This window comes from Oncorhynchus keta, chromosome 11 (assembly GCF_023373465.1).
Source record: "Oncorhynchus keta strain PuntledgeMale-10-30-2019 chromosome 11, Oket_V2, whole genome shotgun sequence".
NCBI classification, from domain to species: domain Eukaryota; kingdom Metazoa; phylum Chordata; class Actinopteri; order Salmoniformes; family Salmonidae; genus Oncorhynchus; species Oncorhynchus keta.
Genome location: NC_068431.1, coordinates 2416687 through 2440663, shown reverse-complemented (window position 1 = coordinate 2440663; position 23977 = coordinate 2416687). Strand labels below are relative to the sequence as shown.

Genomic DNA, 23977 nt, shown 5'->3' with positions numbered 1-23977 from the left:
TCTCCATCCCCTCTCTAACCTCTCTTGCTCTCTACCCCCCCCACCTCTCCATCCCCTCTCCACCCCCTCTCTCACCTCTCTCTCCATCCCTCTCTAACCTCTCTCTCCATCCCTCTCTAACCTCTCTCTCCATCCCTCTCTAACCTCTCTCCATCCCTCTCTAACTCTCTCTCCATCCCCTCTCTAACCTCTCTCTCCATCCCTCTCTAACCTCTCTCTCCATCCTCTCTAACCTCTCTCTCCATCCCCTCTCTAACCTCTCTCTCCATCCCTCTCTAACTCTCTCTCCATCCCCTCTCTAACCTCTCTCTCCATCCCCTCTCTAACCTCTCTCCATCCCTCTCTAACCTCTCTCTCTATCCCCTCTCTAACCTCTCTCTCCATCCCCTCTCTAACCTCTCTCTCCATCCCTCTCTAACCTCTCTCCATCCCCTCTCTAACCCTCTCTCCATCCCCTCTAACCTCTCTCTCCATCCCTCTCTAACCTCTATCTCCATCCCTCTCTAACCTCTCTCTCCATCCCCTCTAACCTCTCTCTCCATCCCTCTCTAACCTCTCTTGCTCTCTACCCCCCCACCCACCTCTCCATCCCCTCTCTAACCTCTCTCCATCCCCTCTCTAACCTCTCTCTCCATCCCCTCTCTCTCCATCCCTCTCTGACCTCTCTTGCTCTCTACCCCCAACTCTCCATCCCCTCTCTAACCTCTCTTGCTCTCTACCCCCCACCCACCTCTCCATCCCCTCTCTAACCCCTCTCTCACCTCTCTCTCCATCCCCTCTCTAACCTCTCTTGCTCTCTACCCCCCACCTCTCCATCCCCTCTCCACCCCTCTCTCACCTCTCTCTCCATCCCCTCTCTACCCCCTCTCTCACCTCTCTCTCCATCCCCTCTCTAACCTCTCTCTCCATCCCCTCTCTAACCTCTCTCTCCATCCCTCTCTAACCTCTCTCATCCTCTCTAATCCCCTCTCTAACCTCTCTCTCCATCCCCTCTCTAACCTCTCTCATCCATCCTCTCTAACCTCTCTCTCCATCCCTCTCTAACCTCTCTCTCCATCCCCTCTCTAACCTCTCTCTCCATCCCTCTCTAACCTCTCTCTCCATCCCTCTCTAACCTCTCTCTCCATCCCTCTCTAACCTCTCTCTCCATCCCTCTCTAACCTCTCTCTCCATCCCCTCTCTAACCTCTCTCTCCATCCCCTCTCTAACCTCTCTCTCTACTCCCCCTACCTCTCCATCCCCTCTCTAACCTCTCTCTCTACTCCCCCTACCTCTCCATCCCTCTCTAACCTCTCTCTCTACTCCCCCTACCTCTCCATCCCCTCTCTAACCTCTCTCTCTACTCCCCCTACCTCTCCATCCCCTCTCTAACCTCTCTCTCCATCCCTCTCTAACCTCTCTCTCCATCCCTCTCTAACCTCTCTCTCCATCCCCTCTCTAACCTCTCTCTCTACTCCCCCTACCTCTCCATCCCCTCTCTAACCTCTCTCTCTACTCCCCCTACCTCTCCATCCCTCTCTAACCTCTCTCTCTACTCCCCCTACCTCTCCATCCCCTCTCTAACCTCTCTCTCCATCCCTCTCTAACCTCTCTCTCTACTCCCCCTACCTCTCCATCCCCTCTCTAACCTCTCTCTCTACTCCCCCCTACCTCTCCATCCCTCTCTAACCTCTCTCTCTACCCCCTACCTCTCCATCCCTCTCTAACCTCTCTCTCTCTACCCCCTACCTCTCCATCCCCTCTCTAACTCTCTTTCTCTACCCCCCACCTCTCCATCCCCTCTCTAACCTCTCTCTCTCTACCCCCACCTCTCCATCCCTCTCTAACCTCTCTCTCCATCCCTCTCTAACCTCTCTCTCTACCCCCCCACCTCTCCATCCCTCTCTAACCTCTCTCTACCCCCCACCTCTCCATCCCTCTCTAACCTCTCTCTCCATCCCTCTCTAACCTCTCTTGCTATCTACCCCCCCACCTCTCCATCCCCTCTCTAACCTCTCTCTCCTTCCCCTCTCTAACCTCTCTCTCTACCCCCCACCCACCCCTCCATCCCTCTCTAACCTCTCTCTCCATCCCCTCTCTAACCTCTCTTGCTCTCTACCCCCACCCAACTCTCCATCCCCTCTCTAACCCCTCTCTCACCTCTCTCTCCATCCCTCTCTAACCTCTCTCTCCATCCCTCTCTAACCTCTCTCTCCATCCCTCTCTAACCTCTCTTGCTCTCTACCCCCCACCCACCTCTCCATCCCCTCTCTAACCTCTCTCTCCATCCCTCTCTAACCTCTCTCTCCATCCCTCTCTAACCTCTCTCTCCATCCCCTCTCTAACCTCTCTCTCCATCCCTCTCTAACCTCTCTCTCCATCCCCTCTCTAACCTCTCTCTCCATCCCTCTCTAACCTCTCTTGCTCTCTACCCCCCACCCACCTCTCCATCCCTCTCTAACCTCTCTCTCCATCCCCTCTCTAACCTCTCTCTCCATCCCTCTCTCACCTCTCTCTCCATCCCTCTCTGACCTCTCTTGCTCTCTACCCCCAACTCTCCATCCCCTCTCTAACCTCTCTTGCTCTCTACCCCCCACCCACCTCTCCATCCCCTCTCTAACCCCTCTCTCACCTCTCTCTCCATCCCCTCTCTAACCTCTCTTGCTCTCTACCCCCCACCTCTCCATCCCTCTCCACCCCCTCTCTCACCTCTCTCTCCATCCCCTCTCTAACCTCTCTCTCCATCCCCTCTCTAACCTCTCTCTCCATCCCCTCTCTAACCTCTCTCTCCATCCCCTCTCTAACCTCTCTCTCCATCCCTCTCTAACCTCTCTCTCCATCCCCTCTCTAACCTCTCTCTCCATCCCCTCTCTAACCTCTCTCTCCATCCCCTCTCTAACCTCTCTCTCCATCCCCTCTCTAACCTCTCTCTCCATCCCCTCTCTAACCTCTCTCTCCATCCCCTCTCTAACCTCTCTCTCCATCCCCTCTCTAACCTCTCTCTCCATCCCCTCTCTAACCTCTCTCTCCATCCCCTCTCTAACCTCTCTCTCCATCCCCTCTCTAACCTCTCTCTCCATCCCCTCTCTAACCTCTCTCTCCATCCCCTCTCTAACCTCTCTCTCCATCCCCTCTCTAACCTCTCTCTCCATCCCCTCTCTAACCTCTCTCTCCATCCCCTCTCTAACCTCTCTCTCCATCCCCTCTCTAACCTCTCTCTCCATCCCCTCTCTAACCTCTCTCTCTACCTCCCTCTGTCTCAGAGGTTTCCCAGGTCCAGCTCTCTCTGTGATCTCCAGGGCCAGAAGACTCCTGTCCCTCCACTGTGGACCCCACTGTCCTGAGGTACAGGAACTACAGTCCATGGAGGACTGTCTACAGGGGGTGTTGTAGGATTGTCTACAGGGGCTGTTGGAGGACTGGGGGTGTTGGAGGACAGGGGGTGTTGGAGGACAGGGGGTGTTGGAGGACAGGGGGTGTTGGAGGACAGGGGGTGTTGGAGGACAGGGGTGTTGGAGGACAGGGGTGTTGGAGGACAGGGGGTGTTGGAGGACTGGGGGTGTTGTAGGACTGTCTACTGGGGGTGTTGGAGGACTGGGGGTGTTGTAGGACTGGGGGTGTTGGAGGACAGGGGGTGTTGGAGGACAGGGGGTGTTGTAGGACTGTCTACAGGGGGTGTTGGAGGACTGGGGGTGTTGTAGGACTGTCTACAGGGGGTGTTGGAGGACTGGGGGTGTTGGAGGACTGGGGGTGTTGGAGGACTGGGGGTGTTGGAGGACTGGGGGTGTTGGAGGACTGGGGGTGTTGGGGGACAGGGGGTGTTGGAGGACAGGGGGTGTTGGAGGACAGGGGGTGTTGGAGGACAGGGGGTGTTGGAGGACTGGGGGTGTTGGAGGACTGTCTACAGGGGTGTTGGAGGACAGGGGGTGTTGGAGGACTGGGGGTGTTGGAGGACAGGGGGTGTTGGAGGACAGGGGTGTTGGAGGACTGGGGGTGTTGGAGGACAGGGGTGTTGGAGGACTGGGGGTGTTGGAGGACAGGGGGTGTTGGAGGACTGGGGGTGTTGGAGGACAGGGGTGTTGGAGGACTGGGGGGTGTTGGAGGACAGGGGGTGTTGGAGGACAGGGGTGTTGGAGGACAGGGGGTGTTGGAGGACAGGGGGTGTTGGAGGACAGGGGTGTTGGAGGACAGGGGGTGTTGGAGGACTGGGGGTGTTGGAGGACAGGGGGTGTTGGAGGACAGGGGGTGTTGGAGGACTGGGGGTGTTGGAGGACAGGGGGTGTTGGAGGACTGGGGGTGTTGGAGGACAGGGGTGTTGGAGGACTGGGGGTGTTGGAGGACAGGGGGTGTTGGAGGACTGGGGGTGTTGGAGGACAGGGGTGTTGGAGGACAGGGGGTGTTGGAGGACAGGGGGTGTTGGAGGACTGGGGGTGTTGGAGGACAGGGGGTGTTGGAGGACAGGGGGTGTTGGAGGACAGGGGGTGTTGGAGGACAGGGGGTGTTGGAGGACAGGGGTGTTGGAGGACAGGGGGTGTTGGAGGACAGGGGTGTTGGAGGACTGGGGGTGTTGGAGGACAGGGGGTGTTGGAGGACTGGGGGTGTTGGAGGACTGGGGGTGTTGGAGGACAGGGGGTGTTGGAGGACTGGGGGTGTTGGAGGACAGGGGGTGTTGGAGGACAGGGGTGTTGGAGGACAGGGGGTGTTGGAGGACTGGGGGTGTTGGAGGACAGGGGGTGTTGGAGGACTGGGGGTGTTGGAGGACAGGGGGTGTTGGAGGACAGGGGGTGTTGGAGGACAGGGGGTGTTGGAGGACAGGGGGTGTTGGAGGACTGGGGGTGTTGGAGGACAGGGGGTGTTGGAGGACTGGGGGTGTTGGAGGACAGGGGGTGTTGGAGGACTGGGGGTGTTGGAGGACAGGGGGTGTTGGAGGACTGGGGGTGTTGGAGGACAGGGGGTGTTGGAGGACAGGGGGTGTTGGAGGACAGGGGGTGTTGGAGGACAGGGGGTGTTGGAGGACAGGGGTGTTGGAGGACAGGGGGTGTTGGAGGACAGGGGGTGTTGGAGGACAGGGGGTGTTGGAGGACAGGGGTGTTGGAGGACTGGGGGTGTTGGAGGACAGGGGGTGTTGGAGGACAGGGGGTGTTGGAGGACTGGGGGTGTTGGAGGACAGGGGTGTTGGAGGACTGGGGGTGTTGGAGGACAGGGGGTGTTGGAGGACTGGGGGTGTTGGAGGACAGGGGGTGTTGGAGGACTGGGGGTGTTGGAGGACAGGGGGTGTTGTAGGACAGGGGTGTTGGAGGACAGGGGTGTTGGAGGACAGGGGGTGTTGGAGGACAGGGGGTGTTGGAGGACAGGGGTGTTGGAGGACTGGGGGTGTTGGAGGACAGGGGGTGTTGGAGGACTGGGGGTGTTGGAGGACAGGGGGTGTTGGAGGACTGGGGGTGTTGGAGGACTGGGGGTGTTGGAGGACAGGGGGTGTTGGAGGACTGGGGGTGTTGGAGGACAGGGGGTGTTGGAGGACAGGGGGTGTTGGAGGACAGGGGGTGTTGGAGGACTGGGGGTGTTGGAGGACAGGGGTGTTGGAGGACTGGGGGTGTTGGAGGACTGGGGGTGTTGGAGGACAGGGGTGTTGGAGGACTGGGGGTGTTGGAGGACAGGGGGTGTTGGAGGACAGGGGGTGTTGGAGGACAGGGGTGTTGGAGGACTGGGGGTGTTGTAGGACAGGCAGGGAGAGCTGAGTGAGTGGCAGTGTTGTAGTACTTGGTCTCTTTGAGTCTCTCTATCTTGTCTCTGTGTAGGATACATTTGTCCTCTGTCTTGACTCGGTCTCAGACTGTGACTCTTCATTTCTTCCTGAGACCAGCGGAGTAAAAAATAAAACATATTATCAGCTTCCTTTCAATAAGTGAATAAAACCCGCTTGGCAAATTCTTCTGTGGCTCAGTTGGTAGAGCATGGCGCTTGTAACGCCAGGGTAGTGGGTTCGATTCCCGGGACCACCCATACGTAGAATGTATGCACACATGACTGTAAGTCGCTTTGGATAAAAGCGTCTGCTAAATGGCATATATATATATATATATATCCACTCCTTTCTTGAAACATGTAATACCAGAACAGCCTTTAAATCTGTTCTGGACACAGTAGTGAACCTGTTGAACCTGGGCCCTTTGCTGCAGTCCATGACCAGAAGGGCCCTCTTCAGCCTCCTGGGTGGAAGGTTATTCATATTGTTCCTAATTAATGAAGTTTATATAAAATAATCAAAATTCCGGTGTTTAAATGTCTGTTTTTTTTTTGTTGTTGTTAACTGAAATATATTTTTTTGTAATGTTCTGTGATGAATATAAGGTGTAATATCGGGATGCAATTTTAATTTCAGATTTTTTTTTTTTTTTCTCAACAATTTTATTTCAACTTTATATCTGACATGGTAGAGGTGTCATTTCTTTTTAATTTTATTTTTTCAAAGCCTCTAAACTTGTGTGTGTGTGTGTGTGGTGTATACTTTTGTTTCAAAGTAGATTTAAGATCAATACTCTGTGACCCTGATTTAGCCCACTGCAGTAAAAGGTTAACTTCTTGTTGAAAGTTATTCCTAAAAAGGGAGACGCTAACAAATCCTAGCAACAACATCCTCTTCGATAACACCTGCTGCTGCAAACTAGCCTACAACAAAAGATCGCTAGCTGGACCTTCGAGAAAATCACTGCTCGCTATTGCACAGTGACCTGTTGACCTTTTGAGAAGGCAGAAGTTTTTAGTCAGCCACAAATTGTGCAAGTTCTCCCACTTAAAAAGATGAGAGAGGCCTGTAATTTTCATCATAGGTACACTTCAACGATGACAGACAAAATGAGAAAACAAAATCCCCCCAAAAATGACATTGTAGGATTTTTAAATGAATTTATTTGCAAATTATGGTGGAAAATAAGTATTTGGTCAATAACAAAAAGTTTACCTCAATACTTTGTCATTGCCAACAAAGGGTATATAACAGAGGTCAAACGTTTTCTGTAAGTCTTCACAAGGCTTTGTTGCACAATTGGTGGCTGACTAAATACTTTTTTGCCCCACTACGTTTTTTTTTGTCAAAAAAAACATTACATGTCAAAATGTGATTGGTTGAGTCCACTGTCACTCCAAAATGTTGCTCCCTAATACAGTTGATTGGCAGGTGCCTTCCATCGATCTTCTGATGCGCTAGCCAATGGTTGACTTAGCTAGCTAGATTTATCTCCTCAGACAACAACAACAAAAAAATCCTGATTTGGATATTTTTCTCTTCAGTGTTAAACCTTTCCTTTTCAACAAAACCTGAAGAGATTTAATTAATAATAATAATAATAATTAAAAAATGTTATATTATTTGATAAATGTTTACCCCTTTTCTGAAGGTATGGGAAGGTCCTCATTGTTCCCCAACTGTGTTTGTGCTGGTAATAATTTGGCTCTTTTTTTTCCCCCAGCATGCATTTTGTTCACCATCCTGTATGTCTAAAGAATCGACATGTTGTTCTGAAATATGAACACACAAATACCGGACATTATGAACTCTCTATGGTCGTCGATTTGGCAAAATTACCACCGCGGAAAATTACCACCGCGGTCTCGACTTGGACCCGCATTTTTCTGGTCTCTGTCTTGACTCTGTCTCAGACCCCTTTACCCCCCTCCCAGGCTCGATCTAAACTCGATATAGCCCCCCTCCCCGGTCTTGACTCTGTCTCAGACCCCTTTACCCCCTCCCAGGCTCGATCTAAACTCGATCTAGCCCCCCGGTCTTGACTCTGTCTCAGACCCCTTTTCCCCTCCCAGGTTCGATCTAAACTCGATCTAGCCCCCCGGTCTTGACTCTGTCTCAGACCCCTTTACCCCCTCCCAGGTTCGATCTAAACTCGATCTAGCCCCCCGGTCTTGACTCTGTCTCAGACCCCTTTACCCCCTCCCAGGTTCGATCTAAACTCGATCTAGCCCCCCGGTCTTGACTCTGTCTCAGACCCCTTTACCCCCTCCCAGGCTCGATCTAAACTCGATATGCCCCCCCGGTCTTGAATCTGTCTCAGACCCCTTTTCCCTCTCCCAAGTTCGATCTAAACTCGATCTAGGCCCCCCTCCCCCGGTCTTGAATCTGTCTCAGACCCCTTTTCCCTCTCCCAGGCTCGATCTAAACTCGATCTAGCCCCCCCTCCCCGGTCTTGAATCTGTCTCAGACCCCTTTTCCCTCTCCCAAGTTCGATCTAAACTCGATCTAGCCCCCCTCCGGTCTTGAATCGAATTCGCTTTAATTTATGTTTCTTATTACAGAGTTTTTGTATCTGCTTGTGGTCGCCAATGAAAACACCCCAAACAAACCCTGGCCACACCCTATATAGGCCACACCCGATCAGAACTATGTCGCTTCCAGAATCCTCCATGGCTCCGCCCCTTGCAGCAAGGACCTCGAACATGACAGCCACACATATGCCCAAGGCGTGAGCAGGGCTACAGCCCCAAGCCCCACTAATACACTTCCCCAAGCCCCACTAATACACTTCCCCAAGCCCCACTAATACACTTCCCCAAGCCCCACTAATACACATCCCCAAGCCCCACTAATACACATCCCCAAGCCCCACTAATACACAGCCCCAAGCCCCACCAATACACAGTCCCAAGCCCCACTAATACACTTCCCCAAGCCCCACTAATACACATCCCCAAGCCCCACTAATACACAGCCCCAAGCCCCACCAATACACAGCCCCAAGCCCCACTAATACACTTCCCCAAGCCCCGCTAATACACAGCCCCAAGCCCCACTAAATACACTTCCCCAATCCCCACTAATACACTTCCCCAAGCCCCACTAATACACAGCCCCAAGCCCCACTAATACACAGCCCCAAGCCCCACTAATACACAGCCCCAAGCCCCACTAATACACTTCCCCAAGCCCCACTAATACACAGCCCCAAGCCCTACAAATACACATCCCCAAGCCCCACTAATATACTTCACCAAGCCCCACTAATACACTTCCCCAAGCCCCACTAATACACTTACCCAAGCCCCACTAATACACAGCCCCAAGCCCCACTAATGCACTTCCCCAAGCCCCACTAACACACCTCCCCAAGCCCCACTAACACACCTCCCCAAGCCCCACTAACACACCTCCCCAAGCCCCACTAACACACCTCTCCAAGCCCCACTAACACACCTCCCCAAGCCCCACTAACACACCTCTCCAAGCCCCACTAACACACCTCCCCAAGCCCCACTAATACACCTCCCCAAGCCCCACTAACACACCTCTCCAAGCCCCACTAACACACCTCCCCAAGCCCCACTAACACACCTCCCCAAGCCCCACTAACACACCTCTCCAAGCCCCACTAACACACCTCTCCAAGCCCCACTAACACACCTCTCCAAGCCCCACTAACACACCTCTCCAAGCCCCACTAACACACCTCCCCAAGCCCCACTAACACACCTCTCCAAGCCCCACTAACACACCTCTCCAAGCCCCACTAACACACCTCCCCAAGCCCCACTAACACACCTCTCCAAGCCCCACTAACACACCTCCCCAAGCCCCACTAACACACCTCCCCAAGCCCCACTAACACACCTCCCCAAGCCCCACTAACACACCTCCCCAAGCCCCACTAACACACCTCCCCAAGCCCCACTAACACACCTCCCCAAGCCCCACTAACACACCTCTCCAAGCCCCACTAACACACCTCTCCAAGCCCCACTAACACACCTCTCCAAGCCCCACTAACACACCTCTCCAAGCCCCACTAACACACCTCCCCACCCCCACTAACACACCTCCCCAAGCCCCACTAACACACCTCTCCAAGCCCCACTAACACACCTCTCCAAGCCCCACTAACACACCTCCCCAAGCCCCACTAACACACCTCTCCAAGCCCCACTAACACACCTCTCCAAGCCCCACTAACACACCTCTCCAAGCCCCACTAACACACCTCTCCAAGCCCCACTAACACACCTCTCCAAGCCCCACTAACACACCTCTCCAAGCCCCACTAACACACCTCCCCAGCCCCACTAACACACCTCCCCAAGCCCCACTAACACACCTCCCCAAGCCCCACTAACACACCTCTCCAAGCCCCACTAACACACCTCTCCAAGCCCCACTAACACACCTCTCCAAGCCCCACTAACACACCTCTCCAAGCCCCACTAACACACCTCTCCAAGCCCCACTAACACACCTCTCCAAGCCCCACTAACACACCTCCCCAGCCCCACTAACACACCTCCCCAAGCCCCACTAACACACCTCCCCAAGCCCCACTAACACACCTCCCCAAGCCCCACTAACACACCTCCCCAAGCCCCACTAACACACCTCTCCAAGCCCCACTAACACACCTCTCCAAGCCCCACTAACACACCTCTCCAAGCCCCAGCCTGTAAACTAAGAGGTATGTATCAGATGGTCACCAGCGATGCCATTTTGTTTTTCTCAGCAGGGATATTCTACACTTGTTTATTCACTACTTTACACTGCCTCTACTCTACTTGTAGAGAACATTACACTGCCTCTGCTCTACCTGTAGAGAACATTACACTGCCTCTACTCTACTTGTAGAGAACATTACACTGCCTCTACTCTACTTGTAGAGAACATTACACTGCCTCTACTCTACTTGTAGAGAACATTACACTGCCTCTGCTCTACTTGTAGCGAACATTACACTACCTCTGCTCTACTTGTAGAGAACATTACACTGCCTCTGCTCTACCTGTAGAGAACATTACACTGTCTCTGCTCTACCTGTAGAGAACATTACACTGCCTCTGCTCTACTTGTAGAGAACATTACACTGCCTCTACTCTACCTGTAGAGAACATTACTCTGCCTCTGCTCTACCTGTAGAGCACATTACACTGCCTCTGCTCTACCTGTAGAGAACATTACACTGCCTCTGCTCTACTTGTAGAGAACATTACACTGCCTCTGCTCTACTTGTAGAGAACATTACACTGTCTCTGCTCTACCTGTAGAGAACATTACACTGCCTCTGCTCTACCTGTAGAGAACATTACACTGCCTCTGCTCTACTTGTAGAGAACATTACACTGCCTCTGCTCTACTTGTAGAGAACATTACACTGCCTCTGCTCTACCTGTAGAGAACATTACACAGCCTCTACTCTACTTGTAGAGAACATTACACTGCCTCTGCTCTACCTGTAGAGAACATTACACAGCCTCTGCTCTACTTGTAGCGAACATTACACAGCCTCTACTCTACTTGTAGAGAACATTACACTGCCTCTGCTCTACTTGTAGCGAACATTACACTGCCTCTGCTCTACTTGTAGAGAACATTACACTGCCTCTGCTCTACCTGTAGAGAACATTACACAGCCTCTGCTCTACTTGTAGAGAACATTACACTGCCTCTGCTCTATCTGTAGAGAACATTACACAGCCTCTACTCTACTTGTAGAGAACATTACACTGCCTCTGCTCTACCTGTAGAGAACATTACACAGCCTCTGCTCTACTTGTAGCGAACATTACACAGCCTCTACTCTACTTGTAGAGAACATTACACTGCCTCTGCTCTACTTGTAGCGAACATTACACTGCCTCTGCTCTACTTGTAGAGAACATTACACTGCCTCTGCTCTACCTGTAGAGAACATTACACAGCCTCTGCTCTACTTGTAGAGAACATTACACTGCCTCTGCTCTACCTGTAGAGAACATTACACAGCCTCTACTCTACTTGTAGAGAACATTACACTGCCTCTGCTCTACCTGTAGAGAACATTACACAGCCTCTGCTCTACTTGTAGAGAACATTACACTGCCTCTGCTCTACCTGTAGAGAACATTACACAGCCTCTACTCTACTTGTAGAGAACATTACACTGCCTCTGCTCTACCTGTAGAGAACATTACACAGCCTCTGCTCTACTTGTAGCGAACATTACACAGCCTCTACTCTACTTGTAGAGAACATTACACTGCCTCTGCTCTACTTGTAGCGAACATTACACTGCCTCTGCTCTACTTGTAGAGAACATTACACTGCCTCTGCTCTACTTGTAGAGAACATTACACTGCCTCTGCTCTACTTGTAGCGAACATAACACTGCCTCTGCTCTACTTGTAGCGAACATTACACTGCCTCTACTCTACTTGTAGAGAACATTACACTGCCTCTACTCTACCTGTAGAGAACATTACACTGTCTCTGCTCTACCTGTAGAGAACATTACACAGCCTCTGCTCTACTTGTAGAGAACATTACACTGTCTCTGCTCTACCTGTAGAGAACATTACACTGCCTCTGCTCTACTTGTAGTGAACATTACACTGCCTCTGCTCTACCTGTAGAGAACATTACACTGCCTCTGCTCTACCTGTAGAGAACATTACACTGCCTCTACTCTACCTGTAGAGAACATTACACTGCCTCCACTCTACTTGTAGAGAACATTACACTGCCTCTACTCTACTTGTAGAGAACATTACACTGCCTCTACTCTACTGCTCTGTAGAGAACATTACACTGCCTCTACTCTACTTGTAGAGAACATTACACTGCCTCTGCTCTACTTGTAGAGAACATTACACTGCCTCTGCTCTACTTGTAGAGAACATTACACTGCCTCTACTCTACTTGTAGAGAACATTACACTGCCTCTACTCTACTTGTAGAGAACATTACACTGCCTCTGCTCTACTTGTAGAGAACATTACACTGCCTCTGCTCTACTTGTAGAGAACATTACACTGCCTCTGCTCTCCTTGTAGCGAACATTACACTGCCTCTGCTCTACTTGTAGAGAACATTACACTGCCTCTGCTCTACCTGTAGAGAACATTACACTGCCTCTGCTCTACTTGTAGAGAACATTACACTGCCTCTGCTCTACTTGTAGCGAACATTACACTGCCTCTGCTCTACTTGTAGCGAACATTACACTGCCTCTGCTCTACTTGTAGAGAACATTACACTGCCTCTACTCTACTTGTAGAGAACATTACACTGCCTCTGCTCTACTTGTAGAGAACATTACACTGCCTCTGCTCTACTTGTAGAGAACATTACACTGCCTCTGCTCTACTTGTAGAGAACATTACACTGCCTCTACTCTACCTGTAGAGAACATTACACCGTCTCTGCTCTACCTGTAGAGAACATTACACTGCCTCTGCTCTACTTGTAGAGAACATTACACTGTCTCTGCTCTACTTGTAGAGAACATTACACTGTCTCTGCTCTACCTGTAGAGAACATTACACTGCCTCTGCTCTACTTGTAGAGAACATTACACTGCCTCTGCTCTACCTGTAGAGAACATTACACTGCCTCTGCTCTACCTGTAGAGAACATTACACTGCCTCTGCTCTACCTGTAGAGAACATTACACTGCCTCTGCTCTACTTGTAGCGAACATTACACTACCTCTGCTCTACTTGTAGAGAACATTACACTGCCTCTGCTCTACTTGTAGCGAACAACATTACACTGCCTCTGCTCTACTTGTAGAGAACATTACACTGCTCTCTACTCTACCTGTAGAGAACATTACACCGTCTCTGCTCTACCTGTAGAGAACATTACACTGCCTCTGCTCTACTTGTAGAGAACATTACACTGTCTCTGCTCTACTTGTAGAGAACATTACACTGTCTCTGCTCTACCTACCTGTAGAGAACATTACACTGCCTCTCCTCTACTTGTAGAGAACATTACACTGCCTCTACTCTACCTGTAGAGAACATTACACTGCCTCTGCTCTACTTGTAGAGAACATTACACTGCCTCTGCTCTACCTGTAGAGAACATTACACTGCCTCTGCTCTACTTGTAGAGAACATTACACTGCCTCTGCTCTACCTGTAGAGAACATTACACTGCCTCTGCTCTACCTGTAGAGAACATTACACAGCCTCTGCTCTACCTGTAGAGAACATTACACTGCCTCTAATCTACCTGTAGAGAACATTACACTGCCTCTACTCTACCTGTAGAGAACATTACACTGCCTCTACTCTACCTGTAGAGAACATTACACAGCCTCTACTCTACCTGTAGAGAACATTACACTGCCTCTAATCTACCTGTAGAGAACATTACACAGCCTCTAATCTACCTGTAGAGAACATTACACTGCCTCTGCTCTACTTGTAGAGAACATTACACTGCCTCTGCTCTAATTGTAGAGAACATTACACTGTCTCTGCTCTACTTGTAGAGAACATTACACTGCCTCTACTCTACTTGTAGAGAACATTACACTGCCTCTGCTCTACTTGTAGAGAACATTACACTGCCTCTACTCTACCTGTACAGAGAACATTACACTGCCTCTGCTCTACCTGTAGAGAACATTACACTGCCTCTGCTCTACTTGTAGAGAACATTACACTGCCTCTGCTCTACCTGTAGAGAACATTACACTGCCTCTGCTCTACCTGTAGAGAACATTACACTGCCTCTGCTCTACCTGTAGAGAGAACATTACACTGCCTCTGCTCTACCTGTAGAGAACATTACACTGCCTCTGCTCTACCTGTAGAGAACATTACACTGCCTCTACTCTACCTGTAGAGAACATTACACTGCCTCTGCTCTACTTGTAGAGAACATTACACTGCCTCTGCTCTACCTGTAGAGAACATTACACTGCCTCTGCTCTACCTGTGACATTACACTGCCTCTGCTCTACCTGTAGAGAACATTACACTGCCTCTGCTCTACCTGTAGAGAACATTACACTGCCTCTGCTCTACTTGTAGAGAACATTACACTACCTCTGCTCTACTTGTAGAGAACATTACACTGCCTCTGCTCTACTTGTAGCGAACATTACACTGCCTCTGCTCTACTTGTAGAGAACATTACACTGCCTCTACTCTACCTGTAGAGAACATTACACCGTCTCTGCTCTACCTGTAGAGAACATTACACTGCCTCTGCTCTACTTGTAGAGAACATTACACTGCCTCTGCTCTACTTGTAGAGAACATTACACTGCCTCTACTCTACCTGTAGAGAACATTACACTGCCTCTGCTCTACTTGTAGAGAACATTACACTGCCTCTACTCTACCTGTAGAGAACATTACACTGCCTCTGCTCTACTTGTAGAGAACATTACACTGCCTCTGCTCTACCTGTAGAGAACATTACACTGCCTCTGCTCTACTTGTAGAGAACATTACACTGCCTCTGCTCTACCTGTAGAGAACATTACACTGCCTCTGCTCTACCTGTAGAGAACATTACACTGCCTCTGCTCTACCTGTAGAGAACATTACACTGCCTCTGCTCTACTTGTAGAGAACATTACACTGCCTCTACTCTACCTGTAGAGAGAACATTACACTGCCTCTACTCTACTTGTAGAGAACATTACTCTGCCTCTGCTCTACTTGTAGAGAACATTACACTGCCTCTACTCTACCTGTAGAGAACATTACACAGCCTCTACTCTACTTGTAGAGAACATTACACTGCCTCTGCTCTACTTGTAGAGAACATTACACTGCCTCTGCTCTACTTGCCTCTGCTCGAACATTACACTGCCTCTGCTCTACTTGTAGAGAACATTACACTGCCTCTGCTCTACTTGTAGAGAACATTACACTGCCTCTGCTCTACTTGTAGAGAACATTACACTGCCTCTACTCTACCTGTAGAGAACATTACACTGCCTCTGCTCTACCTGTAGAGAACATTACACTGCCTCTGCTCTACTTGTAGAGAACATTACACTGCCTCTGCTCTACCTGTAGAGAACATTACACTGCCTCTGCTCTACCTGTAGAGAACATTACACTGCCTCTGCTCTACCTGTAGAGAACATTACACTGCCTCTGCTCTACCTGTAGAGAACATTACACTGCCTCTGCTCTACCTGTAGAGAACATTACACTGCCTCTACTCTACCTGTAGAGAACATTACACTGCCTCTGCTCTACTTGTAGAGAACATTACACTGCCTCTGCTCTACTTGTAGAGAACATTACACTGCCTCTGCTCTACCTGTAGAGAACATTACACTGCCTCTGCTCTACTTGTAGAGAACATTACACTGCCTCTGCTCTACTTGTAGAGAACATTACACTGCCTCTGCTCTACTTGTAGAGAACATTACACTGCCTCTGCTCTACTTGTAGAGAACATTACACTGCCTCTGCTCTACTTGTAGAGAACATTACACTGCCTCTGCTCTACTTGTAGAGAACATTACACTGCCTCTGCTCTACTTGTAGAGAACATTACACTGCCTCTGCTCTACTTGTAGAGAACATTACACTGCCTCTACTCTACTTGTAGAGAACATTACACTGCCTCTGCTCTACTTGTAGAGAACATTACACTGCCTCTGCTCTACTTGTAGAGAACATTACACTGCCTCTGCTCTACTTGTAGAGAACATTACACTGCCTCTGCTCTACTTGTAGAGAACATTACACTGCCTCTGCTCTACTTGTAGAGAACATTACACTGCCTCTGCTCTACTTGTAGAGAACATTACACTGCCTCTGCTCTACTTGTAGAGAACATTACACTGCCTCTGCTCTACCTGTAGAGAACATTACACTGCCTCTGCTCTACCTGTAGAGAACAGGCTACTGTGACGAATGGTGCTTGTTTAATAACGTTAGATCAGGTTTGTTTGGGGTCGTCTCTCTCTCCTTTTTAGGTGAGCTTAGAGAATGTCTATACAAAAGGTAAGTTAAAGATATAAAATCAGTACATTTGTTTCAGCTCTCATGTTACATATATTACAGTCCTAGAGTTTATGAAACAACCGACAGCATCAGGTAGGCTAGCAATCTCTCCCTCAGTTACACCACAACAACAACAACAACAACAACAACGTATCCAGAGCTGGTCCCTATGCAAACCACGGCAAACTGTTTAGAACCAGAGGAAGTTGGCTTTAAAACTACATGGTTTTCTCTCTGCCTCGTAGCAAAATGTGCAGAACAGCATGAGATTAGCTCAGACACGAGTGGAGAGCGGAACTGCTACGCCACAGATTACCTCCAAATCAATGGGGTTTGACTGGGTGGTGGGGGTGCCCCCTCTCGACTGGGTGGTGGTGGGGGTGCCCCCTCTCGACTGGGTGGTGGTGGGGGTGCCCCCTCTCGACTGGGTGGGGGTGGGGGTGCCCCCTCTCGACTGGGTGGTGGTGGGGGTGCCCCTCTCGACTGGGTGGTGGTGGGGGTGCCCCCTCTCGACTGGGTGGTGGTGGGGGTGCCCCTCTCGACTGGGTGGTGGTGGGGGTGCCCCTCTCGACTGGGTGGTGGTGGGGGTGCCCCTCTCGACTGGGTGGTGGTGGGGGTGCCCCTCTCGACGGGGTGGTGGGGGGGGTGCCCCTCTCGACTGGGTGGTGGTGGGGGTGCCCCCTCTCGACTGGGTGGTGGTGGGGGTGCCCCCTCTCGACTGGGTGGTGGTGGGGGTGCCCCCTCTCGACTGGATGGTGGTGGGGGTGCCCCCTCTCGACTGGATGGTGGTGGGGGTGCCCCCTCTCGACTGGGTGGTGGTGGGGGTGCCCCCTCTCGACTGGGTGGTGGCGTTCCCCCCTCTCGACTGGGTGGTGGCGTGCCCCCTCTCGACTGGGTGGTGGCGTTCCCCCCTCTCGACTGGGTGGTGGCGTGCCCCCTCTCGACTGGGTGGTGGCGTGCCCCCTCTCGACTCGGTGGTGGCGTGCCCCCTCTCGACTCGGTGGTGACGTGCCCCCTCTCGACTCGGTGGTGACGTGCCCCCTCTCGACTCGGTGGTGGCGTGCCCCCTCTCGACTGGGTGGTGGCGTTCCCCCCTCTCGACTCGGTGGTGACGTGCCCCCTCTCGACTGGGTGGTGGCATTCCCCCCTCTCGACTGGGTGGTGGCGTTCCCCCCTCTCGACTGGGTGGTGGCGTTGCCCCCTCTCGACTGGGTGGTGGCGTGCCCCCCTCTCGACTGGGTGGTGGCGTTGCCCCCTCTCGACTGGGCGGTGGCGTGCCCCCTCTCGACTGGGTGGTTGCGTTCCCCCCTCTCGACTGGGTGGTGGCGTGCCCCCTCTCTACTGGGTGGTGGCGTGCCCCCTCTCTACTGGGTGGTGGCGTGCCCCCTCTCGACTCGGTGGTGGCGTGCCCCCCTCTCGACTGGGTGGTGGCGTGCCCCCCTCTCGACTGGGTGGTGGCGTTCCCCCCTCTCGACTGGGTGGTGGCGTTCCCCCCTCTCGACTGGGTGGTGGCGTTCCCCCCTCTCGACTGGGTGGTGGCGTGCCCCCCTCTCGACTGGGTGGTGGCGTTGCCCCCTCTCCACTGGGTGGTGGCGTGCCCCCTCTCCACTGTGTCGACCATTGCTGATGACTTGAACCAATATTTAATTTTCCAGGTTCATCCAAGACCATTTTTTTCTTGTTGGTGTCCATTTTATCTTCCAATGCTTTTCAATTAAAGAACACGTGGAATTGGAATTTGGTCTACTTTTTCTGAATTGAAATGGAATTGACCCCAAACCCTGATAAGTGTCAATCAAATAAAAGGGGCATACAGTGTGATCCAGTTGCTGTGACGTCATTGTTTTCTCCTACTGAACTCAGTTCGATGTACTGACTGTTAGTTTCTCTGGATGATGAGAGTATCTGCTAAATTACCATCGTGTTGATGGTAGTTTCTATGTACATATAGTGTTGATGGTAGTTTCTATGTACATATAGTGTTGATGGTAGTTTCTATGTACATCGTGTTGATGGTAGTTTCTATGTACATATAGTGTTGATGGTAGTTTCTATGTACATATAGTGTTGATGGTAGTTTCTATGTACATATAGTGTTGATGGTAGTTTCTATGTACATATAGTGTTGATGGTAGTTTCTATGTACATATAGTGTTGATGGTCGTTTCTATGTACATATAGTGTTGATGGTAGTTTCTATGTACATCGTGTTGATGGTAGTTTCTATGGGAACGTTGTTTATGTATAATGTATTAAAGTGAAAATATAATAATATCTTCCCTTGGCTTTATGACCTCATCAGCGATCTCTTTTCTGAAATAATTTCTGTCTGAAAGGACACAAGTATGGGACTCTGCTGAAGTCTGTGTTTCAGTCTGTCCTCACAACTGTCAGGGGAAGAGGAAGTGGAAGAGCAAACGGTGCCGATTCACTGAGGCGAGGAAGACAACCTGACGATCATTTAAAACGGGGCATGGTTTCCTGGGACACCTGCCAATCAGAAACTACCACCAGCCCTCTGATTGGCAGCGGATGGAGAGCTGCCAATCAGAGGGCTGGGGAGGTCAAGGTCAGAGAGGAAAATGAGTCATATCAGCTGGTGAGAAGGATACCAGCCAGGCGAGGGAGGGAGGGAGAGAATGGGGGGAAGGGGGAGGGTGGGAACAGAAGGGAGGAACAGAATGGGGAGAGAAGGAATGAGAGAGGGGGGGAGAGAAAGAGGAACTGGAGGGGAATGGGAAAGAGGGAGGGAATGGTAGAGACTCAGAGGGTTTTAAAGCGATGGAGATGAATTCTCACACGTACTGTGTAAATATGTGTGTGTGTGTAACAGAAATGTCCAACCAAGTGGAAAAAGCCAGTCCATGTGTGGGAGTGACAGAAACCTGGTGATCTGTAGTGTGAAAGAGAGGGAGTGGGATTGGGAGAGAGGGAGTGTGATTGGGGGAGACAGGAACAGAGGGTGTGAAAGAGAGGGAGTGGGATTGGGGGAGACAGGAAGAGAGGGAGTGGGATTGGGGGAGACGGGAAGAGAGGGAGTGTGATTGGGGGAGACAGGAAGAAGGGAGTGGGAGGGAGACATGGGATTGGGGGAGACAGGAAGAGAGGGAGTGTGATTGGGGGAGACAGGGAAGAGAGGGGGGGATTGGGGGAGACAGGAAGAGAGGGAGTGTGATTGGGGGAGACAGGAAGAGAGGGAGTGTGATTGGGGGAGGGAAGAGAGGGAGTGGGAGGAAGAGAGGGAGTGGGATTGGGGGAGACATGGAGAGAGGGAGTGTGATTGGGGGAGACAGGAAGAGAGGGAGTGGGATTGGGGGAGACAGGAAGAGAGGGAGTGGGATTGGGGGAGACAGGAAGAGAGGGAGTGTGATTGGGGAGACAGGAAGAGAGGGAGTGGGATTGGGGGAGACAGGAAGAGAGGGAGTGTGATTGGGGGAGACAGGAAGAGAGGGAGTGGGATTGGGGGAGACAGGAAGAGAGGGAGTGTGATTGGGGGAGACGGAAGAGGGAGTGTGATTGGGGAGACGGGAAGAGAGAGAGGTGATTGGGGGAGACGGGAAGAGAGGGAGTGGGATTGGGGGAGACGGGAAGAGAGGGAGTGGGATTGGGGGAGACGGGAAGAGAGGGAGTGTGATTGGGGGGGAGACGGGAAGAGAGGGAGTGTGATTGGGGGAGACGGGAAGAGAGGGAGTGGGATTGGGGGAGACAGGAAGAGAGGGAGTGGAATTGGGGGAGACAGGAAGAGAGGGAATGGAATTGGGGGAGACAGGAAGAGAGGGAGTGGGATTGGGGGAGACAGGAAGAGAGGGAGTGGGATTGGGGGAGACAGGAAGAGAGGGAGTGGGATTGGGGGAGACAGGAAGAGAGGGAGTGGGATTGGGGGAGACAGGAAGAGAGGGAGTGGGATTGGGGAAGAGAGGGAGTGGGATTGGGGGAGATAGGGTGAGGGTTTTTTATTTTTATTTCACCTTTATTTAACCAGGTAGGCTAGTTGAGAACAGGTTCTCATTTGCAACTGCGACCTGGCCAAGATAAAGCATAGCAGTGTGAACAGACAACACAGAGTTACACATGGAGTAAACAATTAGCAAGTCAATAACACAGTAGAGAAAAAAGGGGAGTCTATATACAATGTGTGCAAAAGGCATGAGGAGGTAGGCGAATAATTACAATATTGCAGATTAACACTGGAGTGATAAATGATCAGATGATCATGTACAGGTATTGGTATATTGGTGTGCAAAAGAGCAGAAAAGTAAATAAATAAAAACTGTGGGATGAGGTAGGTGAAAATGGGTGTGCTATTTACCAATAGATTATGTACAGCTGCAGCGATCGGTTAGCTGCTCAGCTAGCTGATGTTTGAAGTTGGTGAGGGAGATAAAAGTCTCCAACTTCAGCGATTTTTGCAATTCGTTCCAGTCACAGGCAGCGGAGTACTGGAACAAAAGGCGGCCGAATGAGGTGTTGGCTTTAGGGATGATCAATGAGATACACCTGCTGGAGCGCGTGCTACGGATGGGTATTGCCATCGTGACCAGTGAGCTGAGATAATGCGGAGCTTTGCCTAGCATGGCCTTGTAGATGACCTGGAGCCAGTGGGTCTGGCGACGAATATGTAGCGAGGGCCAGCCGACTAGAGCATACAAGTCGCAGTGGTGGGTAGTATAAGGTGCTTTAGTGACAAAACGGATGGCACTGTGATAAACTGCATCCAGTTTGCTGAGAAGAGTGTTGGAAGCAATTTTGTAGATGACATCGCCGAAGTCGAGGATCGGTAGGATAGTCAGTTTTACTAGGGTAAGCTTGGCAGCGTGAGTGAAGGAGGCTTTGTTGCGGAATAGAAAGCCTATTCTTGATTTGATTTTCGATTGGAGATGTTTGATATGGGTCTGGAAGGAGAGTTTGCAGTCTAGCCAGACACCTAGGTACTTATAGGTGTCCACATATTCAAGGTCGGAACCATCCAGTGTGGTGATGCTAGTCGGGCATGCGGGTGCAGGCAGCGATCGGTTGAAATGCATGCATTTGGTTTTACTAGCGTTTAAGAGCAGTTGGAGGCCACGGAAGGAGTGTTGTATGGCATTGAAGCGCGATTGGAGGTTAGATAGCACAGTGTCCAATGACGGGCCGAAAGTGTATACAATGGTGTCGTCTGCGTAGAGGTGGATCAGGGAATCGCCCGCAGCAAGAGCAACATCATTGATATATACAGAGAAAAGAGTCGGCCCGAGAATTGAACCCTGTGGCACCCCCATAGAGACTGCCAGAGGACCGGACAGCATGCCCTCCGATTTGACACACTGAACTCTGTCTGCAAAGTAATTGGTGAACCAGGCAAGGCAGTCATCCGAAAAACCGAGGCTACTGAGTCTGCCGATAAGAATATGGTGATTGACAGTCGAAAGCCTTGGCAAGGTCGATGAAGACGGCTGCACAGTACTGTCTTTTATCGATGGCGGTTATGATGTCGTTTAGTACCTTGAGTGTGGCTGAGGTGCACCCGTGACCGGCTCGGAAACCAGATTGCATAGCGGAGAAGGTACGGTGGGATTCGAGATGGGCAGTGACCTGTTTGTTGACTTGGCTTTCGAAGACCTTAGATAGGCAGGGCAGGATGGATATAGGTCTGTAACAGTTTGGGTCCAGGGTGTCTCCCCCTTTGAAGAGGGGGATGACTGCGGCAGCTTTCAATCCTTGGGGATCTCAGACGATATGAAAGAGAGGTTGAACAGGCTGGTAATAGGGGTTGCGACAATGGCGGCGGATAGTTTCAGAAATAGAGGGTCCAGATTGTCCAGCCCAGCTGATTTATACGGGTCCAGGTTTTGCAGCTCTTTCAGAACATCTGCTATCTGGATTTGGTTAAAGGAGAACCTGGAGAGGCTTGGGCGAGGAGCTGCGGGGGGGCCGGAGCTGTTGGCCGAGGTAGGAGTAGCCAGGCGGAAGGCATGGCCAGCCGTTGAGAAATGCTTGTTGAAGTTTTCGATAATCATGGATTTGTCAGTGGTGACCGTGTTCCCTAGCCTCAGTGCAGTGGGCAGCTGGGAGGAGGTGCTCTTGTTCTCCATGGACTTCAGTGTCCCAGAACTTTTTGGAGTTGGAGCTACAGGATGCAAACTTCTGCCTGAAGAAGCTGGCCTTAGCTTTCCTGACTGACTGCGTGTATTGGTTCCTGACTTCCCTGAACAGTTGCATATCGCGGGGACTGAAGGTAGAAGGTAGAGTGAGAAGAGTGTGCGTTGGGAGAAGGAGTCGATATGTCTGTATGTGAATGTGTTTGTGCATCAGGTGTGAGAGACAGAGAACCAGCAGAGATTTGACATAGACATGTACCTGGGTAAATGGTAGAATACGACTGTCTAGTGCTAAGCCAGGTCACTCTCAGTGATACTGACCTGTACAGTACATTTATCCAGGTATATATCTGACTGTCTAGTGCTTAGCTAGGTCACTCCCAGTGATACTAACCTGTACCCAGGTATATATCTGACTGTCTTGTGCAAAGCTCGGTCACTCTCAGTGATACTGATCTGTACAGTACCTGTACCCAGGTATATATCTGACTGTCTAGTGCTAAGCTAGGTCACTCTCAGTGATACTGGCCTGTACCCAGGTATATATTTGACTGTCTAGTGCTAAGCTAGGTCACTCTCAGTGATACTGACCTGTACCCAGGTATATATCTGACTGTTGTTGGAGCGAACCATTAAGGAGAGCAAAAGCATTAAATATAAATAGGTCTCGTTGCCAGGCTGAAGTAGCAAGAACATGAAGAGAAGATGACACCCAGGCCATATGACACCCAGGCTATACTCTACTTTTGAAAGAGTACATCAGGCCATATGACACTCAGGCTATACTCTACTTTTGAAAGAGTACATTAACCAAGACCATACGTACATTCATGACAGCTGGACGTACTATGGTCTGCAGGATACAGGAAGAAAGATGGAAGCAAGATAACTGATGACTAACACGTGAAACATAAGCATGCATTATTTTTTAGGAGGTGAAAAGGGTTTCTACCATCGTTAAAACCCAACCAAAAGCAGGTATGAGCGTTAGTGGGCGTGAACTGTTAGTTAGTGGGCGTGAACTGTTAATTAGTGGGCGTGAACTGTTAGTTAGTGGGCGTGAACTTGCTCTGAGATGTGAAGAAAATAATGGACAGGTCAAGGGAAGCTGTTTTCATATAGAGGGAGGGGACTCCATATAGAGGGAGGGGACTCCATATAGAGGGAGGGGACTCCATATAGAGGGAGGGGAC

General features: G+C 51.0%; 2 protein-coding genes and 1 long non-coding RNA gene across 5 annotated transcripts in view; 1 reads left to right on the top strand and 2 right to left on the bottom strand.

Moving 5' to 3' along the window:
- Positions 1-3483, top strand: part of smyd4 (SET and MYND domain containing 4) — a 21201-nt gene extending 17718 nt beyond the window's left edge. For all 3 annotated transcript variants that reach the window (XM_052529099.1, XM_052529098.1, XM_052529097.1), the window contains exon 10: positions 3243-3483. In XM_052529099.1, coding sequence (XP_052385059.1) covers positions 3243-3372 — 130 coding nt within the window. In that variant the 3' untranslated portion in view covers positions 3373-3483. The remainder of the gene's footprint in view (positions 1-3242) is intronic.
- On the bottom strand, positions 1151-2971 carry LOC127932991 (uncharacterized). The gene is made up of 3 exons (XR_008146712.1): positions 2832-2971; positions 2689-2784; positions 1151-1209 (listed from the first exon to the last, which is right to left on the bottom strand). It is a non-coding gene; the product is annotated as an uncharacterized LOC127932991 (long non-coding RNA).
- Positions 3484-3645: 162 nt separating the features above from the next.
- Positions 3646-5784, bottom strand: LOC127906214 (cell surface glycoprotein 1-like). Its single transcript, XM_052457494.1, has one exon. It carries the CDS (start codon positions 5782-5784, stop codon positions 3646-3648), a length of 2139 nt encoding a protein of 712 aa, XP_052313454.1.
- Between the last annotated feature and the right edge of the window lie 18193 nt (positions 5785-23977).

Coding starts and splice junctions, on each gene's coding strand:
- LOC127906214 (XM_052457494.1), bottom strand. CDS start 5,784: ATGTATCCTACACAGAGACAAGATAGAGAGACTCAAAGAGACCAAGTA.